Source organism: Aspergillus pseudonomiae, assembly GCF_009193645.1.
Source record: "Aspergillus pseudonomiae strain CBS 119388 unplaced genomic scaffold BDV37scaffold_14, whole genome shotgun sequence".
Taxonomy (NCBI): domain Eukaryota; kingdom Fungi; phylum Ascomycota; class Eurotiomycetes; order Eurotiales; family Aspergillaceae; genus Aspergillus; species Aspergillus pseudonomiae.
In genome coordinates, this window is record NW_022476006.1 from 59,826 (window position 1) to 80,394 (window position 20,569).

A 20,569-nucleotide genomic window follows, 5' to 3' on the forward strand; every position below is an offset into this window, starting at 1 on the left:
GCTATGTCAGACCCACCGGCTCCAGAACTGATTCCCAACTGCTACCAAAGACACAGACGGAACCCTCGAGCGGCGGATAGGGAATTTGTCACGAGCAAGGGGCTCATACCAGCGACTGAAATAGATGCCTCTAGCCTTGTGATGCATTTTTCGCTCCCACATCCCGTCTTCACTCCACCTCAGCCGTTCTGTATACTCATCGATGCAACTCTGAACGATAACAGCCAAGACTCCCCTGATTAAAGATCCATGGTCGCGACACGCCACGGATAAGGGCTCCACGTGTGGCCAGAACGAAAAATCTCTAGAGCAGTGCTTGACTAAGCGGGAACAAGATTGTTTTTTTTTGTCGAATCTTAGACAAGGAACCAGCTTATCTCTTCAGAACACGGAAGATCTACCGAGATATTGATCTTTCGGCCTCGAGTGTTTCTCAAAGAAAGACGTTGAGAGGCGGTGTTCGAGAATGTTACCTTACTTGAAACCCTACTTACCTTAAAAGAATTAGTTAGGGTCTGCCCTCCTGAAACAGTGTGATTTAGAGTTTAGGCAATCTCGATGCCTGAGGTAAAACATCAGACCCTTATTCGGCTTTCCCGCGGGATACTCCCGGCGAAATGGATCTCTCGACTCGACGGCGCCATTCGGACAAAATCTGAGTGTCCTGTGTAATCTCGGGGATCGCCTTCCGTATAGGGCCAGGGCCAGGGTCTATTCTAGGCGTTTTAGATTATAGGATAATTCACGGCAAGTTGTGTGGTGAAGACTGTGAGGACTGAATATTAGTAACATATACGGTCTTTGATATTAACTACACCTCAGTTACGTGATGGAAATCAAGGGTTTATTATAATACGCTGCGATGTTGGGTCATAACTTGGGTAATCCCGGTTGCTTTCTGTGCAGCTATACGGGGATCATGGGATTGAATATGGGGCTGCTGGCTGGCGGTGTCTTACCAATTTAGTGCGTCTCTTATCCTGAAGATGCCGTCTCGCTTTTCAGTAGCACTTCTATCTTCCTCCTGACTTATACCACGAGTAAAGCTCGTCGCCCCTTTACGACTTTAGCAGTTACTCAGAGTTAACGACTATCGCCAGCGCCTGTAGCTCGTCGATGGGTACTCCAAGCCAGCTACTAATGGAGACGGAGCCTGCCGCGAGCTGCATTGCGCAAATGAAATTGTGAAACATTAATTTGTACCCCATTGTTCTTAATTACCCTTTGTTTTCGTACTTCCTTGCTGATTACATCGATACTTACAGACTCCCATATGCAAGAGAGAAAGATATCGATTCAAGCAAGGAAACTTTCTCAGATCGACATGCGCATGCCTTGACTCCAGTCCCTCGCAAGTAGCCCCGCATACAGAACATCATTTGCCAGAGAGAAACCCCCTACAAACGACTCTTTATGACCGTCCATGCCGGAAGTAGGGGTGTTCGCGTGCCTGCTTGGCAGACATCCTTACTGCCGGATCAAATTCAAGAAGGGCATCCAAAAGACGTAATCCATGTCGCTCCAGTCCAGGAATAAGCGGACTATTCCTGTCGCGCTTCCACTTAGGAAATGATGACTTATAATCTGGGAAAGAAGTAACTCCCGGCCAAGAATCCTCATCCGGGGTACCAAGGAGGCTAGAAGAAATTAAATATGATTAGCTCGCGACAAAAATGCCATGGAGTCGGGACACCAGACCGGAAAATCTTGAAGATCTGATCGATCTCCGAATCGCCAGGGAACAAGGGCTTGCGGGTGCACATCTCGGCAAAGATAGCGCCGCACGACCACATGTCTACTGCGGTTGAATATTGGGGGCCGCCTAGAAGGATCTCCGGCGAACGGTACCATAGTGTGACGACCTGCAATGCGATCAGTTACGATGTGGTGATGAGTTTCGGCACAGGAACACGATACCTCGTGTGTATACGTTCTCAAAGGAACGCCAAAGGCTCTTGCCAATCCAAAATCGGCCAATTTTAGACTGCCGTCCCGATTGATCAGAAGATTTTGAGGCTTGAGATCACGATGCAGAATCCGACGACTGTGGCAGAAATAAATGCCCTCGACTAGTTGAGACATGAACTTTTTGATCATGGCTTCCCCTAGCCCCAAATCCATGCTAAGGCCATTTGGGAGAGATTTACCACGTCCGCCATCGTTGACAGGAAGAGCGTCCATGTATTTCTTGAGATCGGAGTCTAGATGTTCAAAGACCAGGTAGAGTTTATAGCCCTCTGAGTGGATGTTGAACAACCTAACGATATTAGGATGGTTTAACTCTTTTAATAGAGATATTTCACGGATAGTTGTGCTAGGAACGCCTTCATCGTCGGTCTCCAGTCGGACCTTCTTCAAAGCGACGATCCGGTTGGGATGAGCAAGCTCACGAGCTTTGTAGACGACACCATAGGTCCCTAAGTATTGATGTAAGATTAGTCGGGACCCACAGGCTTGTGCTAATGGAGTTCAGGTCACACCTTCTCCAATCTTTTCGATTTTCTGATATTTCTCCATGGCGGTAGAAGGAACCGTAACCGGTTACCAGGATTAACAGACGACTTGGCAAACGTGGATCAAGCGAAGAATCAGATAAAACAGCTCGTCCAAGTGAGCGACAAGTGTCCCTACAGGATTTATGGCATCAAATACGTACTGACCACCGATGACCTCCGGGTCGCAGGAAAGTAGAGCAGGGAAACAAGCGGGAGGTTCAGCTCTGATGCAGGGGACGTTGGGGCTCGCAAAAATGGCAAATGAGGGGCGATAAATCACCCTGGACAACGAGACAACGGCTAGCCGAAGCGGGACTATGATTATGTGGTTCAGTATACTTTTGATCTACGAAAAGACCGCCCCTTCAGCCTCAGGCAGCAACTATACGAGACGCCGCCCGGGCCCCTCGAGACTATGAGGTAGAGCGATCCTGTATTCTTCTTCCACAGGAAGAAACCGTCACCCCACGTATTTGCACCATCATTTACTGACCATCGCCCGTTGCTTCATAGGACTGTGTGAGAGAGTATCGTAGCGGGGCCGGATCGCCATGCATCATCGGCAATGGGTTGGCAGGGAAACCATAGAGTCATGGCAAGTTGCCACAAGGCCACGTTGGCAATACCTGAAGGGACATAAAAAGTCTCCATAACTCTATCCATATCCCTCTGGTAGGTCTGTGACCAGATTCTATCATGAGCATCGTGCGCAGTGGCTCATATCAGGAATATGGGATTTGTCAACAGAATACATTCCAGATGCAGAATACCCTGAATTTTGCGAGAAAAAACGGAAGGAAGGAAGAAAAAAGACAATCAATATTATAAGATGTACTTTTTCAAGGGGTGTTTGACACGTATAAGGAACTATTACAGTGACCAGAAAATCAGCTCGTCTCTTCACAATAATGTGTGCTGGGTGACAAGGCCAACGGAATTCAATCGGGTTCGAGCCCACGCGCGAAGCTGGGAAGCGTAGAGCTTTCTAATTTATCATGGGCATCGCTTTCTTTAGATCTAGTGAGGAATGAGAAGGCAGGTCGCATGACTGCAAGGCTCTCAGCTGTGATTCCTAGGCCAGTTTCTACGTCGGACCATACTGCTACCCCAGTTGAGTCATCTAGTTCTGGTGTTAGATTTCGAACAACGAGGTAGTGACCAGAGTTTCTTACATAGAAAATTTGTCTTGGACAATAGGCGTACATAGGGCAATCGGACGATGACAGCTGTAATTGCACTAGAATGATTATTGTTCAGTGATGATCCAGTGGAAGCCCCGGGGATATCAACGAACAGCCAGCCAAGTCCAAGAAGGACAACAATTCCAACCCTAGTACCGCGACTAACTTCCTTGAGATCTCGCAGCAGAATTGCAGGTAGAATACCGATAACAAGGTCGCACATGATAGCTGCACTGCTATTAATGTAGACAACCAACATCTCGAGATCATCATGACATTTGCCCAGGGCTGTCAATCGGTCCCAGTAATACGAAACGGGCGAGCATTGGAAAATGCCAACAGCGAGATTCAAGACTCCTGCAACAATGGTAAACACTATAACCGTATAGAGGATAGCGGAATAAATCCTCTGGAAACCAGTGAAAGGAAGTAGCGTAAGGCAGATTGCTACCCTCATGGCTATAGCTGCAACAGAATAGAGTTGTTGGCCGATCCACCAGCACTGAGTATATAGGTCATTAGACTTTAGATATCATACAAAACCCACAATATACTCACTAGCATAGCTTGTCGGAAGTTGTCAATCCGATCATGGAAATATTCTGTCTTCTGACCAATGCCATATATTCCTCCAGTGATTCCAACCAAGGCAAACCCTAAATTGAACATTTGATTTTGGCTGATTAGATATTGATAAAAAAAGACTGTGCTGAAAACTCACGGCGGCCACGGCCATTATACCATCATCCCATCCAAAATTCTTGACCATCTTGATGCGTACATAACATCGGAAACAGACTGTTACGAATGATAGAGGCCCTAGCACAGCCGGAACGGTGACAACCGCATTGCTTCTACCATGTAGCATTATGGGCGGAGTGTGAGGTGTGTTGACATAACTATTGGACACCATGCGAGAAAATTATGGAGAAAGCTGGAGAGACACAAGCGTGTCATATCCGACAGATGAACTCTGGGTACCAGTATGATTTATGAAACTTACAGATATTGCATACTTTTACCCAGCACAATTCAAAACCCTTTCTGGATATTCCAGGACATGTCACATATGCAAGAGGAAATCATTGGGACAGCCCAGTTGTTATAACTCACCACCATGACCGGTCATATTTATTATACATTGTTGAATAAGGATAGGGGGAATTCAGTAATAAGGTTATAAAAATATCCAGATACGTCTCGATAATGTATTAGGAACAGCACAAAAGTATGGTTTGCCGATCAGCCCGCTTTGGCTAATGTTTTGAGCTTGGACTTCCTACACCTAGTAAGTAGCTTCGTCTGTTTCTGATCTGTCGACGCTCTCACTCGCTGAACATCCGCGGATCGACAGCGGGCACCAATCCTTTGACATTCTCGCAGTCGGAGCAGGTGTCTGGAGTCTAGGAGGATCATTACTATCGAGCGGCAAGGGGCCTGACCTTACATTTATATTCAAAGAAACTGGTCTTGGCTGGTTAGGCCTCTGCATCTTAAGCACACCAGGCGAGCAATTCAAGCAGTTCAAGTAGTTTAAGTGATCTACGTATTTGAAGTTATTGAATTACCGGCCAAATACGGCAATAAATAAAGGGAAAATTATGGCGTAATGGCCGTAATGGATCACCGACTTAGTACCGCTGATGTATTCTCATTCAAGGGATGATTTGACAGACAAATAGTATCATTCCATACTTGTAACCTGATAGTTATCCTAGTTATTATGCATGCACCAAAGAAGTAAAGGCCATTCTCCATATAATCTGAACACATGATTATTTAAAAAGAGGCAGATTTATACTTTCAGTATGTTCAGCCCCCGGTGTTTAATCACATTCCTGACATTGCTCAAATAATATCATACATCCCCAGACCTTAATATTAGATAATAGTAACATAAAACTACTTCTTTGTATAATTATAGTGCTACTGATTATTCCGACGGCTGCTCAGTGTTCCCCAAGATTATTAGCGAGTCTGGAATGCATACATTATCGCCTGCTGCACTACCACACTACGTTCGGCTACAAGAAGTCGTGCATCATAGCCAAGACTCAGAGTGGACGGTCCTTTACGAGCTACCACATAGTCAAGGGTTTTAGAGGGATGGAGGGCTCCTTTCCATTCTGGAGGTAGGTCGATGACACATACCTGAGCGTTTAGGCGGTATCCTTGGAAAGGCGGACGCGTTGTCTTCGTCGCTATTCGCGCCCGCTGGATGCTAGGTGGTGCTTCCTAGTCTGGCGCGCGTTGCGGGATAATCTCTGTGTCATGCTTCACTGTCTCGAGCCCAGTATCATTGTAGCTCGTGGTGTCATTGCGGATATTTTTTCCGCGAAGCACAGAGGTATTGCAATGGGTCTCTTTGCTGCCGCTCCTTTGTCAGACGCGTTCCAGGACCAGTGGTAGGACATAGCTTATTTCGGTTCGATGACCACTCCTTTCATTTCATGGACAGTATTACCGCGCGCCGCTTTGGTCTATGTCTCCCCTACATGTATGACAGCCGGGGTACGCACTGGCCTCTTCAAATCCTGGGCTCTCTCTCGTCGCCTATCTGCTTGTTTAAAAATGGTTCTACAAGTGGGACGGCTAGTGCCGCAAGGGCGCAGCCTAATCTGAGGGCGTTCATGCGCAAGCTTCAGCAAAAAGCAAAAATAATCGCTGTAGAAAGAGGCACTATCTAGGTTTATTTAGTCTGCACAATGTCGTAACCCCTGAAGTACAACTCGGTGTTACGAGAATCCACAAAGGAGGTCGTAGGGGTGGTTATTTCTACATCGATAGGACTTTGTACCGCTAGCTTACAGCCAACTGAAGTAACGATATAATAACCAAATAATGTCGTTCATTATGCGCGGTCTGACAGTCATCCTAGTATATCCATCGTACTACGGAAAAAACACAAACATCCTTCATAAGGTCGGATTACGAGCTTATCCAGAATAGACATGCTTGCACATCCTGGGCTCAGTGATGTCCCTAACGTTGCTAACGGAAAACTGTGAGCTTCTACGGCTTTGCAGTAGATCGCAGGAAAATAGACTACATACCCCATTAACACGATTATAAAGTTGCCGATCGTCCCCGAGGTTGCTCAGCGTCTATCAAATCAGATTAGCCTAGCTTGGGAACGTCCGGCAAAACAAATACATACGGGGTTTGCAGCCTGATACTGCGCCGAGTGATCGACCCTAGGTTTGCCGTCCGGGTACTGGGCTCTCTGCAACTGTTCGTTGACTCTCGCTTTGGTCCACTGCATCCTCGTCAGCGAGATTCTAATAGAGCATAACTGTCCGTCAAACTGATTTATGAGTTGAATAACTAGGATAGAGAGATATACCTGGTGCTCAGCAACCGCACCTTCCATCCTAACCCCGGCATTAACAACGCCGTGGATGGCATCCGCCCCAGACCATGTACTGTTCAAACCGGCGCCTAGGGCGGTATTGAAACCCTCGGAGGTTTTGTACGGACTCATAGTGGACAAAGCGGAAAGGATTCAAGAAAAGCCCGGAACGCAAAGCCTTGGGGCGTATTGATTTTCAGCTTGATACTGTCGCAGCTACTTTGACACTGATATCTAGGGAATATACGGCTTGATTTATATGTTTCACTATACAGAACCTCCATATCACTGAGCGTGTCCTATTGAGATATTGATATCGATATATTAAGGCTATGAAACTAGAGATATGGGCGAGAGACAGAGTGGTTGGCGAATCGATACGACTGGGCCTCACTTTTCGCAGCCACAGACGTAGTACGCCAGTATAGGAAATCCTGCAATCTAAACGGCCCTGTATGGTCCTCTACGGTGTTTTCAATTGCCGCCGCCGAGGCGAGGCTGTGGATACTAGTGTTGCCAAGGGTGTGTGTCTGCTCGGGATTGGAGAGTGCAAATACCGGCATTTCTGCAACCAAGCCCTATCGAGGCTAAGATGATTGCGCGATGGAGAGGGGTAGTGTTGGATACGAAGAGGCTGAAACTGATTGATAAGTGGACAAACCGCGATTGCTGGGTAGACAGCTTCTCCGATGTCATGATGGCTTCCATGAGCGATTTACTGTTGCTTATTCGCTCCATATCTATATGTGGCTTGTATGCCGAAGGACATCTGCCGTCCTGCGTACGTGGCATGTCTTCCTAGTTTACTATACCATTTGACTCTAAGCTAACCATCGGGCTCGTGGAGTAGTAATGCAAGAAAACCAGTTGCTGAGACGCCGGACTTCTGCTTATGGCACATGATACATTGGCACGTGCTGCATCATCATCGCAGGATTGATTGTCATACGGCCCTAACTGAGAGAAGCCCGGAATCATCGGGCTTTCTTAGTGAGGCTGACAGCAGACTATCATATCCGAGCCCTGGGTCAACGTAACAATTAACACTTACCCTTAAAGCCAATTTTACGGATTTGAAGGGCGAGCGTATCAACACCGCCCTGAAAGGGAAACCAATAGTTCTTGGCCAAAACTGCAAAGCCCTTTTGTGCTGTTAATGGCCGGAGACAGGATGTCTGCGGGATAAATGATTTCGCCAGAACTGAAATACTGCCACTTTTGTAATGTTTCACTCATTCATAGCCCATAGACTCATTGACTTTTGTAGCTGAGTACTATCTAACGTCATGAATTCAATCCTGGGACTGGTACACGTAGAGCAACACTATTGGGGACGACTTCATGACCATCATGATTCAGGATTTTAAATTCGACATCAGAATGTGGCTCAATGTCCGAAACACTACATGCCCCTGGCATGGTATTGGACGTATGATCAATTCCTCTTCATTATCTGATTTAACTGTACCAGCAATCCAGATTGTAAGAGTAATACCCATATAGGATCGTCACCAAGTGCATCTCAGGCTTCATATAATATTGAACACGAAACAAGCGGTCTGACAGCATAATAAAGTTAAAAATGCCGCAGACAATGTTCAACTAAGGCTTGAATCATGAATCGTCTGTTCGTGACCAACTGATACCTGTCATGTGTCTGCTCCGGCTGCCTCATGAATACGCGTACTAGGGATAGCAATGGCTCACGTAAGGGATGTGCAGCATAATTATAATGAATGGTTCGCAACCCATTTCCGGAGCCCTGTTAGCATTCCTCATAATGGTCTTGTATTGCAGCGGTGAGCGAGGAGATGAGGATTTGGCGCAAGGGGTCTCTTTCACTAATCTGCTCCCGAACAGACCGAACAACCCACATTTGCTGGTAGTACAAAAAGCTAGATTGAAAAAGAGATAGGAACGTAAGGTACTGGGTACAGTTACTAATCGTTGCTTTGAAATGGAATGACCTCTGTGATTCATCGAGCAGCTCGGAGCCTCCTGCAACTAGGCCTCGACATTGAGTTTGAATTGTATAGAGTGCAGAGTTCACCATGCCTTTGTAACTCCACGAGCTTTGTACTCTTGTGCCGTTTGATTCTTGGGTCGGCCAGAAAGTATCTGCATAGAACCATGACTCAATAGAGCGTGCTACTACTTGCTAAACGGTTTGAGGACGCCAGTTTAGCTGTAGCAGGCATTCGAGTTGGAGCCTGTGACATTGGCTTGATTCTCGCTTCCTTAGAACTATAATAGAAGATGTTTCAATACAAGCTTTCCAAACTTGCCCTGATCTGCTACTTTCCGTCTCTCTCCCAGAGCGTCCTCTACGGTTCCTTCAAAGACCTTAATAGCTGGCAGCCTAGATTTCTTCCCAGAGTGGTGTAGTAGTAAATACCCACATGAGACTGTCCCTCATTTTTCAAATCCACTCTGTTGATTCCCAACACAGGTTCAAACCCTCTGTAACCGCTCACACAAAAGCTATTCGCTAGAAGTCATCTATCGACAAGAAGTGGTTATGGCCACTTCGCTGATTGTGCAACAACATCGTCGTATTTCGGCGGTGCGTATGCCTCTTGCCACTCAGAAGATGGCAGAAAACTTAAATCGCGTGGAGCACTCTTGGGATCCTTTCTACCCCATGTTTTGCCTTCGAGAGAGCATAACATAGGCGGAGAAACAATGTGCGAGAGCTTATCTTCTGTACTCAAGTTGTAGTTCGGGAGTGTATCGCTGCTCTTATCAAGTATACTCACACCGGCAACCTTAATAGGTACCTCTAGTGCGACCGCTCGTTGCAGGATAGGCGCTCCAGGCATATGGTATGAAAGACGAAGTTCAAGAGTGTAGATACGAGAGAGAAAGCATGAGTGAAATGTCGGCACAAGGTCGCTGTTGCTCGGTAGGGTGATTGGAACCATGGCCGATGCTGTGTAAAAGCATCCAGGGGTGGAGGTATGAGAGGGCGTAAAGTCCTTTATGGAGCTGGGCTGAGAAGACTGACCAATTCCGGAAGACCCCAAATGACGCGGTAACGTATGCTTCGTCCATCTGATGGATGAGATAGTCTTTGATGGAAGAGAGCGGATTTGAATGTGTGCCCCTCGAGACATTTGGTCACAGAGTATCTTATCGAGGCTTGGAAAATCTTCCTGTGGTTGTGTACTAAACAGAGTCGACTGTTTGAGGGTAGGGTGTATTTTCGTAAGTCTGGGCGGCAGTGTGTCCCTGACAGGCTCGAACCGAAGCTGCACCCCGACATGGGCAATCACTGTGTCGATTGGAGAACGTCCCGAAGGAACCTGGATTGGCTGCTGTATAGCTGCCACGGCTTCAAGTCGACCGATTGTCTGTCTTTTCCATTGACCTTTAAGTTCCTGCACAACACTGGACGTATACATGTCCGGCTTCATAGGCCTATCGAAAGAATCACCTTCGCCATGGGCAGGCACGAGATGCAAGCGTTTCGTACAACTAGCCAGTGTGCACGGCTTTTCATTGTTGTTTGAATTCTGACAACGCACGGTAACACGAATGAGATAGGAGATCTCACACAGGCTTTGCGACAAGGTCTTCAAATGCAGCGTGGGAGGAGCCTTTGTGTGTGCCTGTTTGATACCCGTGTGAGTTGATCTATGGCTGCACGATTTCAGAGGTAACCGGTCGGGAATGATGAATGTGTACGGAAATCGATAAGCTTTTCCTGGCCTGAAAACACGAGAAGCCGGGCAGTTTGCTGCGGCAACAGGTTGGCAGAGCGTTATAAATGTATGAGAGACACCTGTTTCTCGCTGTGTGGCTATGGGTTGTAACAAGTTCACTCGCGATGAGCCTACACACCTCAGGGTCAGTGCGATGTTCAAACCTGATAGTCACGACGAATGCGTACCTTCTAAGCTGATATTGACATCGCTATACCTGGTTTCAGCGTTCACAGTTATTGTCACTGTTCCTTCGATTAGTTCCCCTGTGGTATAGCTCACCCGAGGGTTGGTAAATTCAATCAATATATTGGGCGCAGAACAGCTATTCAACAGTGAACGGCTGCGGGAGGTGAGTGTCATATTTGTTGATACTGGTCCGAGAGAGTGTATAAAACCGGGTGAACAACGTATGTCCCACTCTGAAGTAGATAGTGAACCTCTGCGAAGGCTTTTAAAGGAGAGAAATTTCCTTCTGACCTTCTCTTTTTGCCTTTCAATGTGTTTCCGGCAAAGGCACAACAAGTTCAGCATTCTCAGTGATTCGGCAGCCCCCATCTCCACACTCGGGTACACGTTCCCGAGTCGGCTAGGTGTAGTATATGGACCCGATCGGATGCTTTCCATATCCACATATTGAAGAGACTCAGCCAATTGGTCCTTATGGCTACTTTCTCTGAAGTGGTACATGGTTTTGTCCTATGAACGGGGGAGACACAATGGATATGGTGCAAGCTGTCTTTCCATTGCAGCTATGTTCCTAGCTTCTTTTGCGAAGCAGGAAGGAGAGGTTACTAAGGCGTGACTGAATACACCATGTGACAAAAAATAATAAGAACATGGGAATACTACATTAGTTTGTTCTCATAGCTGCATCAGACTATAGAAAAGCCTCCGAGTGCATCATGTTCCAGTGCCAATGAGGTCGCCGACGATATAGAGCGCTTGGGTGGCCATCATGCAAAGCTAGCTAGGAAATGCCGACTTAAACAGCCACCAGGGCCCGACTCAATTTATCTGTACTAGAATGGAAAAGAGTTATTGCAAAATGCGAAAGGGAAAAACTGACATTGCGTGATTATGTCTGGATTGGTGTATCCTACCCGGGTACATGTACCCGCGCAACGACTATACAGTATAACAAAAGGGTTACATTTCAAGGCGAAAACTGGATACATTCCATGACATACACGCCTCACACATTTCCCGGTCTCGGATTCTACCTAATGTTTAGAGTTGGAGGCAGCGTACATAAAGAGATGGGTATTGAAATTGGGGTTGTTCAGCTCCAAGAAGTGGATTCGCGGTAATACAAATTTCTCAAATCATCAAAAGCGAGTGGAGTAGTTTATGTAGACCATACCTCATGGGGAATTAGGTATAGTCCAGGACCCACTGGATGTCGCCTGAAAGTGGCAAACGGGATTCTCAGCGCGTGGTTTCTCGCCTGATCTAGCATTCTACAAGGTTCTGATATGGGGCCTTCGTATCACTGTCACATGCCCTGACTAGATGGCATGTATTGTGAGAGGATCTTTAACAATCTGATGATAACGAGAATGTGCTGTGACCCATCTGGAAGTGACTGTTAGGATCCTTTATCTACGAGTTAGATGGTTATAGTGTGAAGGATCCATCTCAGCGAGGATCTCGAAGGAGAAGCCGATGTGGAGTAATGCAGGACGCCACACGATTAGCCAAAATGTGACACACCGACTGAGAGTGCCTGATACCAAATATGATGTGGCTCATGTATTTATAAAAGAGTCAAGTCTATGAATGGTCCTGTAAGCACGACATCGGCAACATGACCAGGATGGCCAGCCGGATGTACTACAAAGGGCTTCTACTCGAATTAAAGAACTTTATCCTAACTTCCTCGTTGGACAATATCCAACTGCCGCTGAATACCTTCCAGTCTATCTTATTCTGTTCAGCGACTGTGGAGTACCAATGTGGTCGCCTTACCGAAGAGCAATACTTTGCACGGCTGGCAGTCGACTTTGGCCACTCGCAGGAAGAGATTGAGGCATCTATCACAGCGGTACGGAATACATATCAAGTGAAGGCGACAGCTTTGGAATTTCTAGCTTCAATAAAGAGCCGGTTTGGAAGTAGGTGTAATTATATGCCATGACCAACCTATCTCGGGAGGACTATGCGTTAGTCAAAGGTCTTGGAATCGATTGGTCCCTGTTTGAACGGGTTTTTGTTTCGAGCGAGATGAACATGCAAAAGCCTGAGCTGAGGTTCTATCGGCACGTTTTGGATCACATACATCTGAAGCCTAAGCAAGTTATCTTGGTAGATGATGACACTGAAAATATCCTTGCAGCATGTCTATGGGACTGCAAGGTGTTTTATCTTCGGAAAACTCAGTTTCCCGTCTTCTCCTCAATCTCTTCGATGTTGATCCTGTTGCAAGAGGTACCAAGTTTCTAAAGGACAACGCCCAGAACTTTTCTTCGGTTACGCATACTGGGATAACCGTGAAGGAAAATTTCGCGCAGTTGCTCATCTTGGAGCTCACTGGCGACCGGTAGGTCAAAGTCCAAATACTCTGTGCCGAACGCTAACCTCTAGAAGAAGTTTGGTAGATCTTGAAACGCATCTCACTACATGGAATTTTTTTATTGGTATGTGCATCTCACACTCTGACACTCGCTAACCTCAAGCTAATAATAATAGGCCCTCCTGTTATCACACCAACCAGTTTCCCTGATGATCTGGACACGACATCACTGGGGATTACCATCCTCCAGCGCCCTGCTCACATAGCCAATCTTGTTATGGATATGATGCTTCGGTATCGAACTCCTGACCGTCTCGTTCAGGTAAGAGGCCATTGAAAAATGTATGCGTGTCAGGGAGACTAATGCAGTTGTGTCATTAGACATTCTTCTCCGAATTCATGAACCGAGTTGATCCGGTCGTGTGCTGCAACGTCTTGAGTCTCTTCTATCAATACGGGCGGGGCCATCAGCTCTCGGAGACCCTCAGTTGGGTCGGTCAGGTTCTGCAAAGACACGCCTATATCCACGGCACCACTTACTACCCTGAACCTGAAACATTTTTGTTCTTCGTTTCCCGTCTCTTGCTGCGTCTCAAGGGGTCTTCTCCTGTCGTCTATAAACGCATGCGGGCCCTTCTCACTGAACGGGTAAAAGAGCGGGTTGGTATTCCGACAGACGCAGCAAGTTTAGCGATGCGCCTAATTGTTTGCCACCAGACTGGGATTCATGATGTTCGAGGACTCAAGCAGCTCTTGTCCATGCAAGAAATAGATGGCGGGTGGGAGATGGGAACCTTGTATCAGTATGCATCGAAAAACCTGCGATTGGGGAATAGAGGCACTTCTACTGCGCTTGCACTTGAGGCGATCCGCCATTGTCAACCCTGGCTAAACCAATACAATTAACTTAGGTGACCCATCTAGGCAATCTCGCTTGCCATTCTAATATACGGCATCAACGCCGCAAAGTGGAGAAGGGAGCAGCAATTGGCGAACACCACGGCGACAGGGGAAGGTGACAATGTGGTGGTCGAAAAGTTGTTGAGATTTATTTTTTCTTTTTAAGCTAAGGCTCCCTTTTAATTTACTATCCCGGGTATCTTGCTATACTACTGTACTCTAGACCTAGAGCGAAATAATATTCCCTATAGCAACTTGATTTAGACCTGGCGTGTTCCTTTGTACCCAGGCTGTTGTATAAGCCGATGCAACAGAATCAACTAGTTTCCGAGTTATACGCTCAATAAAAGGGTTTTTTTTAATGAAGCTTACAATCGATTCAAGATTTCGTGTGTGCACGAATGACAACATTGCTTTTCATATTTGACGTTGCGTTGAACTTCGTCCGCTAGTTGATCTATTTTGGGAAAAGACTACACGATACACATTGTACCGGACATAATCGCCCAATATGTTGAAGTCCGCACTATATGCACTGGCACTGTGCCGACTAAATTGCTGTTAAGCTCTATAACCACTTCCAATCTAGTATTGCGAGATTTTGCTTGCCCGGTATGCGTGCCACTCTGATGTATGATGTATCCCGTAGTTTATATATGTAAGTCATATGCCCCCCTTTGCCATATCTCCTGCATTAGTGGTGTTTCCAGTCTTACTATGAAGAACCAGAAAGTAGCAGCTGATCATATAACGGCCTGTAAAGCTCGCACCTTCTGTCCATAGTCGCAGAGTCAACTGCAGTCAACGGTTTCTTTCCCTCGTCACTCATGCCAGCTTTCACCCCATCACCGAATACCCCAATTATAGGGTCCTGATCCCATCCAGGGCCGTGGCTTGGATCCTTCGCAAAGTCCGCCCACGCCTTCTGCATAGCCTGGCTTACTTCGTGCTCAAACTGGGTGGCGTTTTCCTTGGGATAAGTACCGAACACAAAAGCAATTTCCGCCGCATGGAACGCCCCGCTCCCCGGGAAAGCCTCGTTATTGGGGAAGCTGGCGTTGAAAAAGTACCTATACGACGGAATACCGACTTTGGCACTGTCCTCGGCGAAGACCTTAGAGGGACAGGTCATAAGCAGATCGGTAGCGATCAGGGAGAGTCGGTCATTTTCGTTGTGGGTCCCTGGTTGTCCTAACGGATACGCTGCCAAAATCATGTCAACATATTCGTCGAGCCCAAGCGTCTCGAGGTAGGCCTTTGTGTCATTAACGCCTCGGATGTAAGGCTTCGGTTCGTCGGCATTGTTCCCGATGAGAATGGGGACTCGAGCGATGGAAGAATTGCCCTCTGACGAGTGGAGACGATCAAGACGAGGTGTGGCCGATAAGGTAACGCCGCCATCTGGAACCGGGCCGAAAGAGAGGCTGGCGTTCTCAGCGAAATGCCTGAGGTCAAGAGCAGGGGCCTTTCGGAGACATTCTAGAGCATTATCCAAAGGGCAGTTCGCAAATTCTGCCAGCTTCTTCCACGACTCCGCGTATTTCTCGGGGCCACCGCCCAACGGCATGCTGATGGAGCTTTGGCCGGACTGCATAATCGCCGCATGGAACGGAGCTGGGTCTGGCGGAGCTGTGATCAGAGCATCGACACTGCCACCTCCCGCGCTCTCCCCGAATATGGTCACCTTGGACGGATCACCGCCTAGCCCGGCGATATTGCGTTGTACCCAATCTAGGGCGAGACGTTGGTCGAGGAAACTAAATGTATCTGGTTATATTCGTGTCCTGCGATGCACTGTAGAATGATCGATGCTTACCCAAGGTTCCGCTCCGTGGCGGGAACATCTCCACCAGGGAAACCAAAGAAGTTGGTCCGGTAATTGACAGTAACTATCACAACATCCTGGTTGGCAGCAAAACTGGTGCCGTCATATAGATTGACCGATGTAGCACCATTTAGGTACGATCCTCCATAGAACCAGACAAGAACAGCCTTGGATCCTGCCGACGCAGATTCGGGAGTGAACACATTGAGGTTCAGGCAGTCTTCGCTTTCACCGTTCGCCGGCGGGGGTAGGTCTAGCATGCCAAAGAGTTCCTTGCCGCTTTGACCGATTTGCTGGATGCAGGACGGCCCCCATTCTGTCGCATTGTAGAACGTCGACCAGGGCTCAACCGGTTCTGGGGGGCTAAAGCGGACGGGTGGCGCACCGAACGGAACTCCAAGGTATTTTCTGACGACGGCGGTGGAGGAAGGGAGAGATGTGGTTGTTCCGACAATCGCCCCGGAATCAATGATAGCTGTGGGAAGAGGTTGGGATACAGGAGAGGCTAAGCTCGCAGTTATGACGGCTAAGCCGGAAAATAAAAGAAAAGTCATGTTACTTTGTTCTAGAATCAAGTCAAGCCTAGAAGTAAAATACATACTACAATGACTGAAAACCAGTTCTACATGGGGAGTTTTATAGGCACCAGGTTGAAGCCCGACTACAAGTTTGTATTCTGACGTTTTTAGGGCGCCCCATCAGGCTGAAGATCCAGCTCACAACCCTAAGACCGGGCCTCAAGCTCCCAATAGGATCGCATGGGGAGATAAACGTGGAATACGCCAAGGTACTGCTCAGCCCTGCGCCTTAGATTAACCAATGTGAAGCCTCCACCGTGTGATTAGTCTAGTGAGCTATACGAGACGAGATATTGCTCCGCCACGAGATCAGCCCTAAAGCACTTGGCAAACTTTGCGATCTTCAGTCGATTTGGGATCTCAGCGGCACATTCGACCAAATCTGGAATAGCTAGTTAAAGTGGAGCAAATGCGTTGGTAGTCAAACGAAATAGTTAGTATGTAGTTAACCCTATCTCATTCTACATGCATGTACTCCGTAGTGCCATAGCATTTCAGCCAAGGATTGCAGTGCAGCCTCCCTACTTTGGTTATCAGCTTTCTCGGATATCCACTTTCTTGTTCATTTCCCCCTTTCCTTTGTCATACCTGTCCTCCATTTTAGCTCCAAGCCAGACGATGGCCCTTTCATGTAAAATAAAGAATATTCGAAGACCCAAAGGTATCACCGCGTGTAACCGGTGTTTACGAAGTCTCCCTGGAGATATAACGCTAACTCTTTAAGGAACGTGGACTGAAATGCTATTATAATAATTGTCATGGTAAAATTTAACCTTGCACCTGCAAGCCAAAGTGCTGCGGAGTCGATCTGATATGATCTCATTTGATTGCGAGAAATCGGCAGCGGGCCGCGGGGAACTTGCCGAGCCCCGGATACAGAATCCCGAGAACAAACATCTTCACCTTTTTTTAACTTCTTCGTTCCATACCTTCAAACGCTTCAGTGAACCAGTTGAAACCCTATGGAGCTTGCAATATGACGCCCACGAAGCAATCACACAAGCGTAAAAATGTTACAACGGCCTGCTTAGCCTGTCGCGAGAGTAAAATCAAGGTTCGTATGCCCGGAAACCTGATTCCAGGTGCAAATCCAGTCAGTCATGTTAGTGTCGGGGCTCACAAGAATAGTGCGACGGGACCAAACCCATTTGCTCACACTGCAAGATTAAAGGTAAATCATGCCATTACCAGCTGGGAGTTGATAAGCGAAAGTACGTACCTTAAGTAGCAACTTCTTCCCTGTTGTGGGTGAGATTGGAAGGACACTGGCCTCATTCATTCCCGATCAATCGTTCGCTATTCGCTAGTTCGCTAATATGCATAAATGTGACCCCTCTAGGCTTTCGCTACGGCTTGCAGTTGATCTTCTGGTGAATCGAGTGGGGCAACTATGCCAATTCATCAATGACCAGGGGTTTCAACCGCCGAAAATGCCTGACGAGGACGACTCTGCTTTACGGCATTTACTGCACACGCGTGGAATGGAAGATGTGCAGTCGGCTCTGAAACGATCCGAGAATAGCCCCAGGAACACCCCAGACCTGAAGGCTAATCAGGGCCAACCACCGGACAGCGAAGGGGAGCAACCCTTCGTCGAGGAGTTGAACCCTGATCTTATAGATCCGAACTTATTCTTGATGTCATTCCCGGAACTCACCAAAGACGTTCCAGAAGGTCCAGGTCGTTCCGAAACCATCACCTCTTTACCAGCAGCGTCAGACGATTCCTTGTTCCAAGACTGCAGTGAGGACACCTTTGTTGAGATTAACACAGAAACTCCAATGGGGGTACCATGCGAGATCAACGAGTCTCCATCAAAAACCAAAGACTCGGGCAGTGGAAATGGGACCCGAAAGAATATAGCACAGCCGCAGCCTAATGTGACGCGACTGCCGCTGTCCATCCAACAGCTACTAAGTAATGAGCCGAGATGCCAGCACGATACTTTTACTAAAGACGACAATCTCAGTGATAGTGAAGGTGTAGAGGAGCTAGTGAACCAGTTATCCGACAGGATGGGGAGCCTGCAGATAGGGTCCGATGGCCATGTTCGCTACTACGGCCCGACGTCCCACTTTAATCTGCTAAGGATGCCCACTCCGGACAATCTAACTATCCATCGTACCGTTCGACAAGACGGGCCTGACGTGTTGGATCGCCTGGGTGTCAATAAAGAGATTCCCGCGGGGTTCGAAGAGCACCTTCTCAACCTCTATTTTACTTGGCATAACCCCTTGTTCCAAGTGGTCGATAGGGAGATGTACGAATCAGCGAGGCAACAGTGGCGCACGAACATAGAGGAAACGCCTTACTACTCTGAGGCCCTAACCAACGCCATGTAAGAACTTCGTAGCAGGATCCTACCGACACGACAGGGTCACTTCTGACTAACTTTCGAAGGTGCTGCCTTGGAGCGGCATTCGAGCCGCGATACCACCCCGACTTCATCACCTATCCTAGATCGGTTTCCGACTTCTTCGCTGATCGAGCGAAGGCGCTGCTAGAGATTGAGCTGGACTCACCTACTCTGGCAACTATTCAGGCGATGGTCGTATTAAGCGCACATGATGTTGGATGCAAGAGAAATTCCAGAGGGTGGCTCTACAGCGGTATGCATCCAACCATCAGCTAGTGAAGTCCATGGTTAACATTCTGGCATAGGCATGGCCATGCGATTGGCCTTTGACTTGGGATTACACATTGACACGGCCAACTATGTGACTGAAGGGTCAGTTAAAGCAACTGAGGCGGAGCTTCGCCGCACCGTGTTTTGGGGAACTTACACCGTGGACCAGTAAGTCGACATCTTATTCAACTCTTGGTTGTGCTTACTGACGCCCTTTGTCAACAAGTCTCTGGGGCTTTTTCCTCGGCCGACCAGTCCGTATCAATATGGAGGATGTCACTGTCGACAAGCCCGGTCGCCATCAGACGAGAGAGCACGACCGAAAATGGGTGCCATACGGTCTTCCGTCTCCACCACCTGCCTGTCTTGCGGCTCCCGTGCCAGACCCTGTAGACCTTCTTAGCCAACATCGGATTCAGCTTTGTGAGATCATGACTCCTCTGGGCCATGTCCTGTAAGCCACACCTATGAAGAGTGGAGTCTCTAAATTTGTCAACCTAACCTGTCTAGTTATGGATGCTCCCGGGTCTCAAAACGTATCCTCCAGGGTTTGAACGAGAACACAACAGACCGACTCCTAAAATGGAAAGCCAACCTTCCCGAAGTTCTGCAAATCGATCTCGACAATACAGACGGCCCTGTTCTACCTCACATCATACTTCTCCAGTAAGCCAGTAGAATTAAAGCTCTCATTTACGTATGCTGACCTGCAATCCAGCATGCAATATCACCAAACCATCATCCACGCCCACCGTCCGTGGATTTCGAAGCGATATATCCAACCTCAACCGCCACAAGGTCCAGGCCATGTCCACGCCCGAAAGATGTGCATTGAATCCGCAATCGCTATCTCGCAGCTCCTGCATCTCTACGAAACCCAATACACCTTCCGTCGCATGAACGTGCAAGCTGTCTCCATCACCTGCTCCGCAGCCCTAATGCTAATCTTCGCGACGATAGCAGGCCTCAAACCTGAAGGAGATCAAGAGATATCAGCCTATCTTAGCGTTTGCTTCCGGGCACTGGAAGAATTCGGCATATCGTGGGAGAGTGCCAAGAGAGCACAGAACTTTCTGATCAGTCTCCAGCGACGATGGGAATCGCGGGTCCGTTCGTATAATTCCGCGAAGCGGGCGGCGTCTCAGTCGCAAAGTCGGTCGCAGTCTTGCTTTCCCACTTCGAAGAAACCTCGTATATCGACTGACCCTGATCCTGGCCCACGTGAATCTAGCGTACCTATCGGCGAGGAGGATGTTCGCGCGTTTGACCCGGCGGGAAGTGGGTTTCCCATTGATCCTGATATGATGGTGGAGTTGGATTGGCTGTGTACGGAGGCCATGCGGGATATGTCTCCTTGATTTGCAACATAGATGAAACCATCATTTTCGTTTTCGTTTTCTTC

At 47.8% G+C, this 20,569-nt stretch overlaps 7 protein-coding genes across 7 annotated transcripts; 2 read left to right on the top strand and 5 right to left on the bottom strand.

The window, feature by feature from the left end:
* Positions 1–1,234: 1,234 nt before the first annotated feature.
* BDV37DRAFT_242059 (cyclin-dependent kinase) lies at positions 1,235–2,718 on the bottom strand. The gene is made up of 4 exons (XM_032081258.1): positions 2,481–2,718; positions 1,918–2,417; positions 1,699–1,862; positions 1,235–1,637 (listed from the first exon to the last, which is right to left on the bottom strand). The coding sequence occupies exons 1-4, from the start codon at positions 2,515–2,517 to the stop codon at positions 1,412–1,414; spliced, it is 927 nt and encodes a 308-aa protein (XP_031944131.1). The 5' UTR covers positions 2,518–2,718; the 3' UTR covers positions 1,235–1,411.
* Positions 2,719–3,433: 715 nt separating this feature from the next.
* On the bottom strand, positions 3,434–4,544 carry BDV37DRAFT_269559 (uncharacterized protein; the record flags this gene model as incomplete). Its single annotated transcript, XM_032084383.1, has 5 exons — positions 3,434–3,615; positions 3,668–3,732; positions 3,790–4,178; positions 4,235–4,332; positions 4,394–4,544. 5 exons carry the CDS (start codon positions 4,542–4,544, stop codon positions 3,434–3,436), a joined length of 885 nt encoding a protein of 294 aa, XP_031944132.1.
* Positions 4,545–6,571: 2,027 nt separating this feature from the next.
* Positions 6,572–7,169, bottom strand: BDV37DRAFT_242061 (uncharacterized protein). The gene is made up of 4 exons (XM_032081259.1): positions 7,020–7,169; positions 6,834–6,932; positions 6,730–6,780; positions 6,572–6,667 (listed from the first exon to the last, which is right to left on the bottom strand). The coding sequence occupies exons 1-4, from the start codon at positions 7,155–7,157 to the stop codon at positions 6,659–6,661; spliced, it is 297 nt and encodes a 98-aa protein (XP_031944133.1). The 5' UTR covers positions 7,158–7,169; the 3' UTR covers positions 6,572–6,658.
* A 2,372-nt stretch (positions 7,170–9,541) lies between these two features.
* Positions 9,542–11,089, bottom strand: BDV37DRAFT_280426 (uncharacterized protein; the record flags this gene model as incomplete). Its single annotated transcript, XM_032086566.1, has 2 exons — positions 9,542–10,857; positions 10,915–11,089. The coding sequence occupies 2 exons, from the start codon at positions 11,087–11,089 to the stop codon at positions 9,542–9,544; spliced, it is 1,491 nt and encodes a 496-aa protein (XP_031944134.1).
* A 1,444-nt stretch (positions 11,090–12,533) lies between these two features.
* Positions 12,534–14,144, top strand: BDV37DRAFT_269560 (HAD-like protein; the record flags this gene model as incomplete). The annotated part of the gene is made up of 6 exons (XM_032084384.1): positions 12,534–12,840; positions 12,894–13,064; positions 13,106–13,265; positions 13,313–13,362; positions 13,415–13,560; positions 13,620–14,144. 6 exons carry the CDS (start codon positions 12,534–12,536, stop codon positions 14,142–14,144), a joined length of 1,359 nt encoding a protein of 452 aa, XP_031944135.1.
* A 379-nt stretch (positions 14,145–14,523) lies between these two features.
* On the bottom strand, positions 14,524–16,550 carry BDV37DRAFT_242063 (carboxylesterase/lipase family protein). The gene is made up of 2 exons (XM_032081260.1): positions 15,955–16,550; positions 14,524–15,895 (listed from the first exon to the last, which is right to left on the bottom strand). Exons 1-2 carry the CDS (start codon positions 16,515–16,517, stop codon positions 14,854–14,856), a joined length of 1,605 nt encoding a protein of 534 aa, XP_031944136.1. The 5' UTR covers positions 16,518–16,550; the 3' UTR covers positions 14,524–14,853.
* Positions 16,551–17,517: 967 nt separating this feature from the next.
* Positions 17,518–20,525, top strand: BDV37DRAFT_291535 (transcription factor domain-containing protein; the record flags this gene model as incomplete). The annotated part of the gene is made up of 12 exons (XM_032088966.1): positions 17,518–17,595; positions 17,670–17,752; positions 17,881–18,133; positions 18,222–18,284; positions 18,315–18,377; positions 18,410–18,879; positions 18,942–19,150; positions 19,203–19,335; positions 19,394–19,621; positions 19,678–19,833; positions 19,886–20,329; positions 20,399–20,525. The coding sequence occupies 12 exons, from the start codon at positions 17,518–17,520 to the stop codon at positions 20,523–20,525; spliced, it is 2,307 nt and encodes a 768-aa protein (XP_031944137.1).
* Positions 20,526–20,569: the final 44 nt, after the last annotated feature.

Excerpts from the sequence above, each read along its gene's own strand:
- BDV37DRAFT_242059 (XM_032081258.1), bottom strand. The coding sequence starts at position 2,517 with ATGGAGAAATATCAGAAAATCGAAAAGATTGGAGAAG. Across the intron at positions 1,863-1,917 it reads TGAGAACGTATACACACGAG|GTCGTCACACTATGGTACCG; the intron begins GTATCGTGTTCC and ends ATCGCATTGCAG. Across the intron at positions 1,638-1,698 it reads CAGATCTTCAAGATTTTCCG|CCTCCTTGGTACCCCGGATG; the intron begins GTCTGGTGTCCC and ends AATTTCTTCTAG.
- BDV37DRAFT_242061 (XM_032081259.1), bottom strand. The coding sequence starts at position 7,157 with ATGAGTCCGTACAAAACCTCCGAGGGTTTCAATACCGCCCTAGGCGCC. Across the intron at positions 6,933-7,019 it reads GTGCGGTTGCTGAGCACCAG|TGGACCAAAGCGAGAGTCAA; the intron begins GTATATCTCTCT and ends ACGAGGATGCAG. Across the intron at positions 6,781-6,833 it reads AGTATCAGGCTGCAAACCCC|ACGCTGAGCAACCTCGGGGA; the intron begins GTATGTATTTGT and ends CTGATTTGATAG.
- BDV37DRAFT_242063 (XM_032081260.1), bottom strand. The coding sequence starts at position 16,517 with ATGACTTTTCTTTTATTTTCCGGCTTAGCCGTCATAACTGCGAGCTTA. Across the intron at positions 15,896-15,954 it reads GCCACGGAGCGGAACCTTGG|TTTCCTCGACCAACGTCTCG; the intron begins GTAAGCATCGAT and ends AGATACATTTAG.